Source organism: Sus scrofa, chromosome 1, assembly GCF_000003025.6.
Source record: "Sus scrofa isolate TJ Tabasco breed Duroc chromosome 1, Sscrofa11.1, whole genome shotgun sequence".
NCBI lineage: Eukaryota > Metazoa > Chordata > Mammalia > Artiodactyla > Suidae > Sus > Sus scrofa.
Genome location: NC_010443.5, coordinates 227,573,716 through 227,591,261, shown reverse-complemented (window position 1 = coordinate 227,591,261; position 17,546 = coordinate 227,573,716). Strand labels below are relative to the sequence as shown.

At 37.1% G+C, this 17,546-nt stretch overlaps 1 protein-coding gene across 2 annotated transcripts in view; it reads right to left on the bottom strand.

The window, feature by feature from the left end:
- Nucleotides 1-17,290, bottom strand: part of RORB (RAR related orphan receptor B) — a 202,835-nt gene extending 185,545 nt beyond the window's left edge. Inside the window, exon 1 of one of the 2 annotated variants that reach the window (XM_021064932.1) lies at nucleotides 15,908-17,290. In XM_021064932.1, coding sequence (XP_020920591.1) covers nucleotides 15,908-15,946 — 39 coding nt within the window. In that variant the 5' untranslated portion in view covers nucleotides 15,947-17,290. The remainder of the gene's footprint in view (nucleotides 1-15,907) is intronic. The other variant, XM_021064949.1, reaches the window with a different exon arrangement.

Here is a 17,546-nt window from a genome sequence, read left to right as displayed (position 1 = left end):
ATGCCTAGTTTTCTAGGAAAAATTAATGAAGAAAAGGTTATTCTTGTTTAAAATTTTAGTTGTTGCCTAGGTACTAAATCTAAGGAATTTCCTAAGAAATCATGATACCGGGTTAATATGGACCCGAAAAAAACACTGAAGGACCACCATGGACTAAGAGTTTGGGGCCTAGAGCTTCCCCTTCAATCTAGAACTATTGTAAAAGCAGACTATAAATAATTTGAGGCATTTTAGGTTTTATACTTTAAAATAAACTGACGAATTGGTTTTCAAATAAATTAATGGAATCTAAATCTCAAAATGTTTTCATATCTATACCAAACATTTGAAAGAAAATCATAAATAAGCTCTTCTTAAACAGAATATTTTCTAAATATATTTTTCCTAAATTCATACTTCCATATTCTCCACCCACAGAATTTTATTTTAATGTCAAAAAATTCATGTTTGAAAGTTTTTTATTAATTACCTGGTTATACTTCTTTGCAACAAAAAACTTTATGTAAACTTAATATTTTTCCCTATGAACATGAATTCTGAGTTTTAACATTCCTTTTGTATTGATTTATTGTTATCATTACTGCTAAATCACAGTCAATCAAAATCACACAATTATATTACAAATTTTATATTTACTACATATAAAATTAAATATTTCAAGGAACAACATCTCAATAAGCCAGATGTTCCTGACCTTTACATATTAGATGCACCTCTCCAATTGTGACAAACAAAAATGACTCCCGAATTGCCAAATATCTCCTGGGGGCAAAATCACTGCCTGTTTTGAACCACTGCTCCAGGGGGATAAGTACCCATAAATGAAGACAACATTAGCAGGGAACATCATATTTGAATTCTTCCCTGCTAAGTACCAAGGAGTTTTCAAAGGTCTTAAGGGCCAATGGAGATTCTTCATCTATCTCAAAGTATGGGGATAATTTAAAATCTTCCCACAGTCCCAGCAGTAGGAATCAATTCATCCTCTAGCTTCTTCTATTTTGAGATTTGAGTATGTTTGCACTGATGTTCTTTAACATCTCTAGGGGTTGCAAAGCTCCCCCATCCCCCAGTGTTGTCAAGAGATAAATATGGGCTAGTTTATTGAAGGAAAAATGAAGGCAAATGGATTAATTTTTCAACATGACTATTTGACCTTTCCTTCAACATTGGAAGTAATATATTTCTCACATTAATATGAGCCTTCAGAGACAAAAAGGGCAATGTTAACCTACTCTTAATATGAATTTAATAAAGCAGACCCCTTCTTTTCCCAATGATGGAGAAAGGTTTTTTTAACTGCATGTTGTTGTCATTATTATTACAACTATGTATAGTCCTTATTGTGAATTATAGCGTATGGCTTTCAAGAAGACTAGACTCTAAGCTCTTCAGAGGATGGTACTGAATTTTATTCACCCTTGTATCTTCAACACTTAGAAGAATGGCTGGTGTATAATAGGTTTTTGATAAAAGTTTGGTGATGAATGAGTGAATAGTTGTGCAAATATTATGTAAGTTAATTTTCTCAATGAGCCATTAAGCTGTCAACCTTAACCTTATTATCATGTGAGCTGACCTCAGGCAAATGGATAAGCTAAAATATAATGAGTCATAGATAAAGGACAGCCTTACTGCTATGCCAGAGTAATTGAGCATTCATTATGACACTTATTTACAGACTGATCTTCAGAGAATGTGTGGAAAAAATTGAAAATATATAAAAAGCATAAGAAAATAATTACCTGAAATCCTAGTACCTTGAGGTAACTTTTAACATTTTATATGTATTCTTTAATTTCTTTTTTACGCATTTTATAAAATTTCAATCATACAATACATACAATTTTGCATTCTATCTTTTTGTTTGTCTTTAGGTTTAGGGGAAACTGGGATGATGTCTTTCTTGTTCACCATTTTATCCCTAGAACCTAAAACACATTGTCAAGTACATATAAACATTTAATACTAGTGAAGCACATTAATGATGAGTACACACTAGTAAAACAGTGAGGACCTACTAAATGAAAGTGTGCTACAGAGTGTATTGCAACAAAGTTTCCCTATATTGTTGGAAATATGATGAGGCTATAACAAGTCTTTAGGTAGAAGACTTTAGGTATAAATTCTTTTGACACTTTAGTTTATTTCCTTTGGAAAGATTCCCAGAAGGTGATTTACTGGCCTGAAGAGTATGACCATTTTAAGGGTTTAGGCTCAATGACTATACCAGTATAAACATCTACTACAACATATGAGGATGTCCAGTTTGTCACACCCTGCTACAATGTGACAGGTGGAGATGCCACTAATATTGTTTTAATTCTTTAATAAGTGAAGTTGAGATCTTTCTTTCTGATTGTTCATTAGCCACTTATAGCTCCTCTTTTTTTTTTTTTTTTTTTTTTTTAAAGGGCCACACCTGCACACATGGAAGTTCCCAGGCTAGGGGTACCACAGCCATAGCTCATGGCATTGCCGGATCCTTAACCCATTGAATGAGGCCAGGGATCTAACCTGCACCCTCATGGGATACTAGTCAGATTTGTTACCCCTGAGCCACAATGGGAATTCCCTATAGCTCCTCTTTTTAATAAAAAAATTGTTTTATGTTTCAGGGGACTTTTTTTAAGGTACTTAAACTGCATTTTTAAACTTTTAAAAAGCACTCTGTTTATACCGGATTTCTTTTGGATTCACTACCCAAGACACATTCCTATTTATAGTTGTCCTGCATATCTCCCAAGACTGCTGTGTAGGTCACTCAGAAGGTGTTTACAGAAGCTTGCTGAGAACTATAGAACACTGAATTCAGGCAAGGCCATATTTTCAATTTTACCTGCAATTATATTTATAAAGAGATGACACTGCATCTGTCAGCTCCTCCCAGGTTTACAAAATTCCTTTTAAAAATGTTTCCAGGATTTTCCTTATGAGAAGCTACAGTGCAAAGACTGACAGAATTAATGAGTATGAAGAAATATTCCACTATTTCTAAAAGATAAAGCAAGCTTGAAGGTATTTTATAGGAGGTAAAACAAAGAGAATCACCTGAGATAAGCCTACACTTCCCCCCAGTGTAATATTATTAAACATGCCAGATACTAAATATAAGAGGAAGACAACCTTGTGCACATTTTGATGCAGTCCATTTTCTTTCTAATAGTATCTGTGGTCAAATTTAGTCGAGTTGTGGCAGTCAGGACCATTATAAAATAAGATCAATTTGAGTCCTGGAGAATAAATGACAGGGTAGGGTTGGTGTTTCAAGTTATGTTTGTACAGCACAGCTTATACGAAAGAGGCTTGAAAAATCAATAACGGTGGACTAATGTGCTTCTAAAAAAGTGTGAATGAACTTAATGTGAAAGCATAAATATTAACCATATAAATGGTTGATGTAAGGAATATGATGTTCAGCCAATATGCAAAACACATTAAATTGCAATATTGTTAAGGAGGAGCAGAATTCTTCATTTATTAAGAATTAATGTCAAATTTAATTGGTTTTTTCTGTATATTGCTGGGCACAATTAGACATGGCACCCTCTTAACACTGTCAAGGTTCTTTCCTTAAGAAAATATTTTATGCTTATACAAAACACAGAATTGGATAGGATGATAATAAGCCTTTGATATAAATGGTGTGCTGACAAGACTTTCAATCCCAGCCAATCCATCAGACAAAATTAATTAAACTCAGGTAAATGGTGGTATGCTTAACTATTCAACCCATTCCTTGGCTTGAAATGCTTATGGCCAAAGATAGATAACCCTCCTCTTAACAAACATAAAAACCAGAGCAGAGAATTAACAAGTTGAGGAACAAATGAGTGGATTAAACCTATAAACTATTAGGCAATTGCATGTTCATTTTTGAAGTAAGAGGAATTTCATATTTAGTCATCAATAGTCTTTATAGCCTACTTCCCACAAAATTATTTCATTCCTTAAAGTAGATGCAAATAGGTCAGGATCTTTCTGGAGGAAACATCTATAAATATGCAATTTCACTAAACATTTGAAATCTATGTAAAAGGAGACATGTATGATTTTATAAAATTAAATTTTTGAATCTTCAATGGAGTAATTATGTTTTATATATATACTTTGTTATTATATATATATAATATACTTATAATATATATATATTATATATATATACTATATATTATATATATTATAATATATAATTATATATATACTATATATTATATATATATATACTTTGTTATTATTTTTATTATTATTTTATATATATATTATATATATATACTATATATTATATATATTATAATATATAATTATATATATATACTATATATTATATATATATATATATACTTTGTTATTATTTTTACTGGACAGCTTCTATTATTTTCCATAATACTTATTTTAATTTTGGGGGGTAAAAGTCATGATCACTATTTTAGTAATGAAAACTGTGGAGAACTATGTTTTGCCCAAGAGGATCTTGTGATTGGATGAAATATGTTTTTACTATATTATTGTACATTCTTTGTATGGTAAAAACATTCATGAGAGTTTTGGTAAAAAGTTTTATCTTCCCCCTTGGCAACCACAAGTCTATTCTCCAAGTCCATGATGCAGACCGTTGCCTTTGGAATGGATTAGCAATGAGATTCTGCTGCATAGCACTGGGAACTACGTCTGGCCACTTATGATGGAGCATGATAATGTGAGAAAAAAGAATGTATACATGTATGTATAACTGGGTCACCATGCTGTACAGTAGAAAATTGACAGAACACTGTAAACCAGCTATAATGGGAAAAAAAATCATTATATCAAAAAAAAAAGTGTTATCTTGAGGGTCAATACTGGTCAAATGGTAGTGCAGATTGCATTTGGACTAAACAAGTATCAATGTTATAACTGATTAGTAATGTCTTAGTGTGGGTGCAGGGATGGTAAAAAAAACAGTACAGCCTAAGAGAGAAAGCATAGAGTAATGAAAATAAAACTGTACTCGAGAGTCAAAAGTCCTTAAATGAAGTCAAAATCTGGTCTCAACTTCTTTTAACAAGTAATTATGGACAAGTCATCTATTTCCTCATTTGGAAAAAGGGATATACACAAACACTGGACATTTGAGAAATTCAAAGGATTTCAATGTCTAAGGAATTCTTTAGGAATTTTATAAGAAAGCCACTTTTGTTGTGCCTGAGACTGTTATCTTAGAGGGCACTGCTTCTTATACATTGTAAGTATTCAGTAATCAAGATTTGTTGAATCACATTTAAACCTGATCCACTATCGGGGGGTGTCATCTACAACTTTGTAACATATATTATTTTTATTTTTGGTCATTGTATTATAATAAAAGAAAGTCTATCTTTGACTTTAAATTAATACTCATGTCAACCATGTTAGATAACCTTTAGAAAATCATTAATGAAATTTCAGTGCAAAGAAATTCACAATTTATTTCATTACAAAAGAATTTTTTTAAAATGAATAAAATAAATTTTAATTAATTTTGACATGGGTGCCTGGCATAACTTTTAGTAATATTAGTAAACAAAATAAAATAAAACAAAAACACAATTGGGAGGGCATTAATGCTACCTTAGCAGCATTCTTATTGATATTTCTGTGCTGTCCTTGGAAAGATACTCCAAAAACCCTATTTCTTTGGTACTTATTTTTTTTTTTTTAAAGACAAGGGTGAAGATATACATGCAATGGTGAGAGTCCTTAGAATTTGTCTTTTAAAAGTAGTCAGCATTTAAAAGGAAAAAACAGAATATTGGACCATTTGTTATAAATTCAATTTTAAAGCAAACTGATGAATAGGTTAGGATCCTAAAAATTTCTACATGAATATATTCAAAATATTTTTAAAAATTATTGTCAAGAAGCACTGCACCTTAATGATACAATGTGTTTTTCCTGAACAAATGTTCCTCTATTCAACCAGACTGTGAGGCATTTGCTCCTATTCAACAACTGTGGAAATTTGGAACAAGGTTTCTTCTCTTTTTAAAAAAAAGTCTAATTCCTTTACTATCTGCCAGGCACAACTTATGTACAAGTTGATAGGAAATGCTGTTTGTAATAATTTTATTATTTGACCTGATAATGATAACGACAATCATTTACTCATTAAAAACTCAAATGCCTAAGTTCTGTAAACTTGTGCGTTATTGTTTGATTCTGGAATCTAGCAGCCAGCAGTGGCTGGACAGTAACCTACGGCTTGAGTGTTCATTCTGGTTCAAGCCCTATAATGAAATTTTACTTGGGCAACTTGTAATATGGGTTTTTATGCTAATCCATTGTCATGGAATCTTTATGAAACACTTTGTACAGGTGAAATTTAACATTTTTAAAATGTGGTTTGATAAACTACTAGTTTCAATTATTTTCATTACACTATTTAGGCAAATAAAAATAGTACTCCTGTCTTAATTTCATATCCTCAGAATTAATTACAGGCAAAACTGTATACTGATCCTATTTAACAAGATTGTCTTTAAATAGCCTTTTTAGTGGAAAGATCAAAAGAGTGGTTTAATGTTTACTAAGCACTAGGCATATTTCAATAAAAGCCAGAGTAAAACATCTAGATTCATATTACATACAACATTCAAGTAAACCACTGTTCTCCAAAGGTTCAGTCTACATTTATCATCCAGAAAAGCACACTGCCTGGGCATAACATGAAGTGGGCATATGTGTCCACTGTTACATAACACATGACATCAGAGATGGGCATCAGAGAAACTACAGTAAGTGAGGAAGGGAGTGTCCAGAACACTAGCTGCCTTATTTAAAAACTGTTCAATCAAAGCTTCTAAAAGTTAGAGAGGCCTTTCTGTGCCCTGTCTTCCAACCTTTCAACTTTTTAGAAAGGTCTCAAAAATAGGGTCAGTAAGCCACTTTTTGAATTCTTCTAGCTCCATGAAACACACAGATTAGGTACAATAGCCATTATATTGTGAGGATATGTTTCAACAACAAAAAAAGTACTATTCCTTAGTCTAGTAAATTCTGATCAATACTCCGTATTTTTAAAAAATATATCTATTTTTTAAGACTGAAATTGGATGACTATATGGTCTTGTTCACCGAGGAGAAATCTGAGGATGAGGTTTATGCTAACATGGAAGGTTACGACCAAGAGCAGCGATTTGGCTGCTTTGAAGTCTCTAATTGGTGACATTTACTTGGTGAGTTCTCCCTAGCCCAGGGTCTGGTTTTCAGTCTTGTAGGCTCAGAAACTTGATCTCAACAGTGTTTCAGAGTAGATTAGACTTTAGTATGAGGGTTCAAGTTAACTAAGCTCACAAAAGCTAATGTATAAGACAAATGCCAAACTATCGTTTCAAAATGAAGAGCCTAATTGTGAAGTGCAGTGGATACATTTTTTTTCAGCCTGATCAGTGCTTCACCTATAGATAGTGTGAAGATGGAGACAGCAAATAGTTGCTTCTCACATTCACATTCCTGTTACTGTCTAGGAGTCCAGGAATTTTCTTTCTTTCAATATGCTTAAAGGAGAGAATAACTCAAAAATCAGCAAGACTATTTATCTATTGATCTTTTAATTTTCCGAGTTCAATCTTATATCCAAGTATGTGGAAGGGAAAAGTTTGAATATCAGTATGGCTCACTGCCAACATACCCTATCACTTCAATTAATTTTATTCTCCCTGATATCTAATAACTTAAGTTACTTTGTAGAACAGATATCACTATTTTCGGATAATGCCTTAAATGTTGAAGAAAATGAAGCTTACTACATAACAGCGATTTCCTTCTTTTGGAAAGATAAGAATTTCTCTTATAAAAACAAATGTATAAGAACATATATATTTTTTCCCAAGATACTTTTTGTTGGAAGTTATATTCTTCCTCACACTGATATCTATTGCCTTCCATATATTTTCTTTTTGTAATTTAAGAATTACCTCAGGGTTTTCTTTGTTTAATTGTCACTTGTAAATTACTCACTAGTACAAGTTTTATTCGGGAATAATACTTTTACTTATTCTACATCAGGATATGTTCTTTTTGGAATAGTTCTACTTCCATAAAGTAAATTTCACATAGTATCAACTATAAAAGGCAAGCTGGAAATACAAGAAACAACGATTTAATAAACCTCATTTACGATGGACAAATTATCCAAAAGACAGACTTCTATTCATCTTTTGAGGCCCATCTGAAATATCACTTCCCATGTCAGAGCTATTCTGTTGTTCTGATAGCATCCCTACTGTATCCTGTTCTGCGCTCACTTTGATCATAGCTTTGACCTCACCAGTGTATGTTTTACCAACTTGGGCATCCTTAGGGCTCAGTTTTGCATCTTGCTTTGAGTAGATGCTCAATAAACCATGGATATATGAATGTGAGTCACATACATTTCCACAAGTATATGCAGGGCTGCAGAAGCTGAAATGGTTGAGTCTCTCCCTTTTAAAGTAAAACTAAAAAGTGAAACATTTAGGAAGATGGTCTTGTTCTTATACTTGAGAAGATCTTAATTTGGACTCCTAGAAATGAGTTGATGAATGAATTTGACAAAGTTTTCAGAACAGGGGAGAAATAAACACAGTTATTTCCAAATAAGAAGGAGAGGTATTTGTACTTTAAATGATATTAAAAAAATAGTCAGAAGATTAAAATAAAATATTATACATTTTTTTTGCAGCTAGTAATGTTCATTTATTTCACGACAAGTAGTGGTTGTAAATGCCAAGGCATTTTAAAAAAGCTTTTGTTGTTTCCTTTTTAAAAGATAATTTTATGCCCAATTCAGCGAGTACCTTTTGTACTTCTAATTCAATATTAAAATATTGCATATCTGTTGTTGTCATATGATTCCAACATAATCTGAATGAAATACAGGTGGTGGTGTTAACAGTCTTTAAAGGAGAATGCTTTATTGGTAGTCATGCAAACACTTTAAAAAATATAATTTAAAATTGACTTGCTGCAATATTCATTGGAAAAAAAGGATTTACTATGGGATAAAAATCTATGTAACAGTTTTCTTTAAGCATCCCAAATCTCTCATATGCCCTACAGCACCAAGATATTGGGTTCACATAAGTACAAAGTAAGAAGCAGGGTAGTAACAAAAAATAATTCAATAATCAACCAGATTATTTGCCGTCTTTTTTTGGCTAATGTCTAAAATTCCACTGAATTTGAGAAATATAACCCAGGACAACATGATATGACAACTAATCACACACACACACACACACACACGCATGCACACAAATGACACCAATGAATACTCTTTTAGTTAAATAATTGACACAGTTAGTGCCCAGCCAGTTACTAAAATATTCACTACGCAGAGGTGAAGCTTAAATCAAGGGAAATTACTTTCTTTATAAAAATATTTTTTTGAAAAAGTTTTTAGCCTCATGTTTTGGCAAAAGGTAGCTTATTTTTTATTTAAAATTAAAAAAAATATTAAAGTATAATTGATTTACAATGTTGTGCAGAACAACACTGTGAATTAATTATACTCTAATAAAAAAGTAACTTGTCTATTTTGACCTTCGTAAGAACATGCCTAAGCCAAGAAAGTCCCAATTTAATTTTAAAATGAAATTTAGCATAACATTATAATAATTACTATAAAGAAAATTCTATTTCTAATAGTTATAAAATAATCACTAACCAAGAAAAATGCATGTTACATTTAGTATAAAATACTAGAACTTCTAAGAGTTCTTTTTAAATGTTTTAAATGCTTATTATGCAAGCTATTACACAATGTAGGTAAAATATATGTTGAACATTATTTTTAACTCCCACTTATACAGACAACAAATCTAGGACTTGGAATATTGATGGCCACATGGATATATTTTAAAGGTGAACAGAGCAAGCCAAAATTCTATCTTGCAATGCCTAATAATTTTGTGAAACTATGTTCACAATATTTCCTTTCATAAGAACCCACCCCCCAATGCCATTAGTTAACCACAGGGTTATTATATTTAGCTTGATTCACTATAAATACCGTTATAACACCTGTGGTTTCCCTCATTAAGAATTGAAATGGATGGGGTCAAAGGTTGAAAGGGCAGCATATGCGCTATAAAAGAACTAGTTAACATAGCCTATTATATTGGTGCACTGGTAAATCTCATTTCTATTCATCAGATGATTAGTTCAATCAATATTTATTCCTCTATGCTCCCTTTGTCTTGTGCTACAAAGGAGACATCCTTCTAATTCATAGCATAAGCCTTGTTATGTATGAGTTTGTTGCTTAATTTGAGAGGGAATATTTTATTTATTTGGCAGTCCTAAATTCTTTGATTTCTTTTTCCTCTAATTATCATTAGGTAGTATAATGGAGTTTTGTGTAGATTATTTGTAGATAAACGCTATTAACAGTTTCCTTTTTATGTGACTAAATACCACATATATTTATTTCTTTTTGAATGCTCTAGAAAGTTTCTTCTCTTTCTCTAAATATGTTTGAATTTGGAAGTCTGGGTTGTGAAGGCAAAGATAAGAATGATTTTCTCTCTCAAATATTCATTCTTCTTGCCTGAGTGGGTGGTTATAGGCACATACATATACATATTGTGTATCAGTGTGTATCAACAGACGCCTCCAAAGACTGCTATTATCTGTTAGAAATTCTGTTAAGTCAGAGATTCTATTCAAAGTAAGATAAATATTTGCAAGAAGCTGTAATTGGAAGATGATTACAAAATTACAGGAATAATACTTTATGTGTACAGTGCTCATTTTATCAAAGGTCATTTTTCATTACATTATCAAAGATTTATTTCATTTGTCTACTTAATTTCTGTCCTTTAGATAAGAATGACTGGATGGAAAAACTACATCTAGAATTTTTAAAACCTTTATTAATTATCAAGCACAATGTCCATTCCCAACATTTAGTTTTCTGTATATTTTAACATCACAATAAGATGTTTTGTTAATGTTAACTACGTAACATTAATTGCAGTATAATTTAAAGCCTTTTTATTGTCTTTATGAAAATGACAGAAATTATTTAGTCTTAAGAAATTCTTTTCATAATACTAGAATGATAAAAATATATATATTTCAAGTTAGCTCAATCACTAATAACTTCTATACTAACAACATATGTGTTAATAACCTCTGATTTGCTTCAATCGGGCCAAAATGTAATGGTCTTAACTTTGGCATTAATTCTACTATTTCTTCAAATAATTATCTGTGAGGTTTAGATTTCTCCAAGGTGCAGTGTCACAAATGTTATTGCTCACAATTTAAAACCTCATTTTATTTAAAAATTTGCACAACAGCAGCAGATCCTCATATATAGAATTTTAAAATGATAATTTACTAGGATAATTTTAAGTCGGTATTAATTAAAGGCTATAATACATACTTTAAATAAGAGGCATATTACTCATTGCAGTGATAAAATCTAGTTAATGCATTATGATTCAAACTTTTATTTCTTAGGATTATTGTATCAAAAAGTATAAAAATTATATAAAGTTGAAAAAGTTCACGTGTCTTTTTATCTAGGAAAACTTTTGGTATTGAATCACTTAAAAATCCTGGTGACAATTCTGTATATGCTACTTTTACAAAAAAGAAAAAACATTTCCAGTGTCATTCATGAAGACCAACCTTGAACTTGGTATTTTCTTGATGCTGAAAATCTTTGCTGCTATAAAATTAGGTTTCATGAATCTGAAGCATTTAAATTTAAAATACAATGTGTCTGCATTGAATGCATACATGAATAATTGCTTTTAAGGTTGTTAACAGTTTAGTATCTAACAAATTGTTATCAAAATAAGCAAATGTGGTCATTTCCTTTGATCGAGTATAAAATAAATGTTCGTTTTAAAGTAAAACTTCACATAAACCCCTTTAATAATGATTTAAGAAATCTTTAAAGGGTTTTCTAAGCAGTATAGCAAATTATAATAAATTATTATAAATTAAATTATAAATTATTATAAATTATAAATTGCTGTTGATGGAAAATCCAGGACTTCTGAGATTTAATGAATGCTGCAAAGAAGTTTTAATCTTGGATTCCCCCATGTTTATGAGATATGCTGCTCAACTAAAATTCTCCCTTTATATTTCCATCTTGGTTTCCCAATTCCTGCTTATCTGAAAATACAGAGAAGTTAAGAGTCTTCATGATACTAATATGTATCCCATAAGTCCAGGATGTTAGGCCTTCTGTGTCCAAATACTTGTTACAAATTCACTCAGGGTATTAGAAGTGGGGAGAGGAGAGAGTCCCAAGATGGAACAATCTAGGAAAAAAAATTTTTTTCTGGCCATATATTTTTTCAACAATACTTGAAATACAGCTTTAGGATTTTTCTTTAAACTGTTTGAATGTTTACTTACCCTGGAATATAAAGACGGCTTACTGATAATTACTTAATAAACAATTAATAATGGATACTGGCAGGGATGTCTTTCCAGCCATACTTTATAATTGTGGGAGGTGGATTGTTGGTTAGAAATATTTAATTGGAATTTTTGGAAGAATTTAAGATCTAGGACTTGTTTAGGAAATGTAAAGGCCTGGCCAGCAGGACATTCAGGGCTCCAGACTTTCCAAGGTTTGCCATACCTCTGAGAGCAAGCTGCTTCTTTTCTAAAGTTAGCAGTTCATAAAAATTAACTACCTGAAAATAATAGATGAAAACTGGGCTTTAAAAAAGCCAAGCCCTATCCTTGTTTACGGCAAGCATAAAACCAGATTTCTAATCCGCCAGAGCCACAATCACCTATTGATTGCAAGGACATCTGTGCCCCTGTTTTTTGGAAGCAGGGTTTTTAGCAGAGGCAGGGCTGAAAATCCGACCATTTCGGTGCCCCTGTGTAATAACAGCTGGCAGGCTTCTCGGGAAGGAGTCTAGAAACCTGCACCTCAGCTCCCTTATTTCTCACCTATGCATTCGGAAGTTATTCTTTTTAATAAAGCAACCTACAAAGTGGCATCTCTAGACCTCACGTGGTAGGTACCCTCTAGCAGACAAAGGGTGAAATGCTTTGCGCGCCATCAAATACAACCTTGTCCGCCCCAGGCCAGCCCAGCGTAAGCCAGTGTTGGGGACCAGACACAGTTCAGCCATGGGGCAGGACAATGACCTAAAGATCAGTGCCTCTTAACCCCTTTCTTACCACAGAGCTTTCCTTGGGATAAAGTCTTTTAACTATCCTAGACCTGGTGGGGGTGAGGTGGAGGCTCTGGGTCGGGGGTGGGTTTGCTGGCTTGTTCCTCAGGGTGATCTTTCAATCCTGGACCAAGTTTGTGTTGCACAAAGTGCCCTGACTCATAAGATGCTGAATGCAAAATGTGTAGCCTAAGCTGAGGCACAGACTGGGACCACCTGGGAATGCAGGGTGGGGAGGGGCGGCGTGTGTGTGCCCACCGTGTATGGGTAGAAAGGGAGTGGGCACACTGTAAAGCCTAGTTCAAAAACCGCACACACACACACTCCCCCCCCCCCCCCGCCCAGTATAGGCTGCTTAGTAGCCTAAACACAAGAGAAAGCTGATTCTTTTCTGCTCTCACTTCTCAAGTTCACACTCAAGTTCAATACTGACTCCCACAAGATGTCTGATTAGCCTCGACCTTTTCTCCATCCTTAAACAAGGATGAACACAATCTGCAGGAAATGTGAAGATTTGGCAGAAGACAGTAAGGTGCGGGTCGAGAAAGGAAAGTCCAGAAGGTGAAGAGGACTTGTCCACCTTCTTTAGGTTGATTTTTCTCCAGTTCATTTCCTCAGGCTACTTGAGAGCCACCTTAAGTTAGAACCCTCTAGGTGGGGGTAGTGGGTGTAGGCTTCCACTGCTTTATCCAGGTGAGCAGGAGGAACCACCTGGCTTTCAACCTTTCTAGCTTCGAGCTTCTTGAGTCCTCTAAGTTGGTGCTTTGGCAAATACAGACTGTTCTTGGCAAACTCCTCCATCAGGAGCAGTGCATTCAAACTATAACCCTCTCATGACCTACACTCCTCAGTTTTCTACAGTTTAAGGGGAGAATGAGCAGCTTTTGAGCCCACCTAGTGCTGGGTTGGAGCTTAGGAAGCACATGGTTTCAGACTTGCAGAACATAAGAACTCAGCTATAGGAAGAATACTGATTGAAAGGGGAGGAGTAGGGAATGGACAAACTGGCTGGCTCGACAGAAGCAGGGGAAACTGAAAGACAAGAGGATGGTGGTGAGACTGGACAAAAAAAAAAAAAAAAAGAGAAAAAGACCAGGGCTTCTATTTTGAAGATTCTACACTCACCAATTACCCAAGTTTAGTTTATTGAAAGACTCTGGGTGGAGAAGGACATGACCAAATCCCCAACCAAACCCCCAACACAAAACTGGAACAAGCTCCCACTCATGGGGCCCCCACTACCAGTATGTGGGTCAGTCAAGACCATCCCACCAGGAAGTCCCTGTCCCTTAGCTTCAGCTACCTCCCTCCCACCCACCTCCTTGGATGGCTTCTCTGTTCCTCCTCCTTCCCTTTCCTGCTATGTCCCAGCGCCTTGCTGGCTAACCCAGTTTCTGTGATAGAGTCTAGGCTCAGGGCTCACTGCAAGTGGAGCAGGGGAGCATGCCCGCTGTCCTCTCCAGGTATGGGTAGGAGCCCGGTGGAAGGAGACCAGTGTTACTCTCAGCCCAACTCTTGCAAGTTTTCTTGTCTAGCCCACCTGTCGCACCGGGTGAGGGCGAGTAGGAAGGTCTGAGCTGACCTTTTCCAACTTTGTTGTCAGGACCCTGAAGGGCCAGCCAAGAGGAGAGGAGAGTCCCAGCCCTGCCACAAGAAATGCAGAATGGCCAGGAAGAAAAACTGTGGGGTGGGGGGCAGGTGCTCAGAGGCTTGCAATTACATTTCCATGGCACGCGGGCACCCGGCTGGCTCTCCCAGAAAAGTGAAGTTGTGGCCAAGCGGAAAGTAGAGGAGAGCAAGTCTGGGCGCAGCATGCAGGAAACCTGAAGGTCTGGCACCGCAGGGGAAGAGACTGACAAAGTGACTCTAAAACAGGCCTGGTCATTTGCTCCGCAGCCCAAAGTGCAGCCTGAGCAGGTGCCTTGCTCCAGGTCCCCGGAGCGTCGCCCCTCGGCCTCCAGTTCGCCCCAGAGACCTGCCGCTGCCTTGCTGCTGCCGTCACCGCCGCAGCTGGGGGTCCTGGCCTGAGGGTTCAACCACAACCGCCTCCCGGAGCTGCCCTTTGATAAAGGAGCCTTTCCTGTAGCTGTTAGCGCGGGCTTTTATCCTCTGGAACTTTCTCCGCACAACTTTTTCTGGATGGCGCTTGTCTCAGGGCCGCGCGGGCTCGGGTACGCGGACCTGGCAGGGCGCAGCGGCGGTGCGAAGGACGCGCGCAGGGGGACGATCCTGGAATCTGCGTCTACATATACGACACTGCCTCCTCTTCTACCACTCCCACGAAGGGACATGTCCGCTGACCTGGACGCTGGTGGGTCTCGCGTAACCTGGAGTGTTTGAGTACCCGCCTCTCTGCCGCCTGCCTGTGCGCCCCACGCGACCAACCCGGGCAGGCGACGGCCGTGCGCCCGGCGCTTCTAGTGGCTTCTGCCGAGAGACATCCCTTTCCTAGTTCTCCCTCTAGAGAGTGAAACCCCAAAATGGTTCTGTGCAACTCAGAAACTGGGAGGAAGCAACTAGCATCAACCCCTTCCCCCAAAACCGCCCTCCAGTGTCCCTCCGAACTCCCGAGAGGCATCAACACCTTCCCACAACTTTATACGCCCAGGCCATTTGCAGCCCACCTGCGAACGCGAACTCAGAAACTGCGCCCCGCCAACCTCTTTCCTCTTCGGCTGAGTGCGCTCCCCTCCCCCATCACCCATCTGGCTGGAGTTGGCCGGACCGGCGAAGCACCGTGCCCCGGGCTTGCTTACCTCGCATGGTGTGGCCGCTCTTCCGCTCCTCGTAGTCATAAAGCTGCTCCCAGCCCAAACCCCGGAGAGCCCAAAAATCCCTCTCAGCACAAGTGAAGTAGGTGGTCGGCGAAGAGCTGTTCCACCCGGAAAACCATCCCTTTAGGTGGACGCCGTGGCCGGAGGGTGACGTTTGTCGCTGCTGCCGCTGCTATGTTAACAGTTTTGATGATGGTGGTGGTGACTGTTTTGATGGTTGTTTGGTTGTTTGTTTGTTTTCAGGAAGGGTGAAAAAAATGTGCTGAATGGCTGGTGCCTAGGTTTTGTTTTGCTTTTGTTTTTCTTTTTTCTTTCTCTCCAATGTGCTTGCTTTTTAAAAATGCCACCGCCTCCGGCTCAGAAGATTTCTTTTGTGATCACTTGGACTGAAGAGGAGGAAGGGCAGGAGCAGGAGGAGGAGTTGGTGGTGGTTTTGTTAGTTACAAAGAAGAGGGAGAAGGAGCAAGGAAAAAAAAGGAAACAGAAAGAAAAGGAAGAAAGGCGGTGTGGATGGCAGAGCATGTGCGTTTTCACATGACATCTGTGCCTGTTAGCGGATCCACAATGTGAATTTTCACTGTTCAGTTACAGGGAGGAAGGGAGCAAGAGAGAAAGAGGAGAGAGATGGAGAGAGAGAGCCGAGAAGGGGCTTATACGCGAGGGCGGGTTTGGCTGAGACTTCCAGGCCCCGCCTCCTGTCAGCGTCGCCGCCAATCATCGCCCCGCAGCTCTTGGAGGGCTGGGACCACGGGGGATCCGCTTGAAGGCAAGGGGAGGGGAGCTAGCACAGTGGTGCCTGAGGCGGCCAGGGCTGTAACCTGGCATTAGAGACTGTCCGAACTGGGCAGAGGAGGAGATCGGGCAGATCTGCGGGTGATAGTTCCGATTCCAGGAGTAGGGAGGAGGCACTTAGGAGAACTCTGGAGGGGAGGAACGAGGCTCTCTGAGTCCCTGCTTGCTTCCCTGTCTCGCAAAACCTGCGGCCCGGGTAGTTAGTTTTGAATTTATGGCAGCTCTCTGTAAAGTCCATTTTCGGTAAACTCCGCATGTTTGGCGGGAGTTTTCCTGGGCAGGACGTTTCAGTCTTAGTGGCAGGATAACGCAAATCAACTTCCATCACTTTGAGCACAACTAAAATACAGTCCCAGGCAAGGAGCCTTCCTTGCTTTCTTTAAAACCGTCTTTCAGATGCTTTCTAGCCCTGTTCTAAAAACAAAATAAACAAAACAATGAGATGTCTGTTTTTTAAAAAATTCGTAAAAATTTAATGCTTCCTTTTATCGAAGAAACGGATTTTTATTAGCATTTGGAGTTGCTAATAAACTGGGGTTGGGACACATGACTCAAGGGTAACAACCCCGATTGGCGATGTGGCTAACTTAGTGATGCAAGGCAAAGGGCTGAGGCTACAAGGTATGATTGCAAAGTATTACTGATCTCGTGAAGGTGTAGGGCTTTAGGAGGGAGGAATTGTTTATTCTAGTTGCTCCTAGAAGACATTTATCTATGTAGAGGGAACTGGCAATTAAACGTAGGTAGTTATTGTATTTCCTATAGGTGAAAACCGTCATCTATGACCATTTTATTTGTACTGTGGTAAAAATCTAATGCATATATCAAA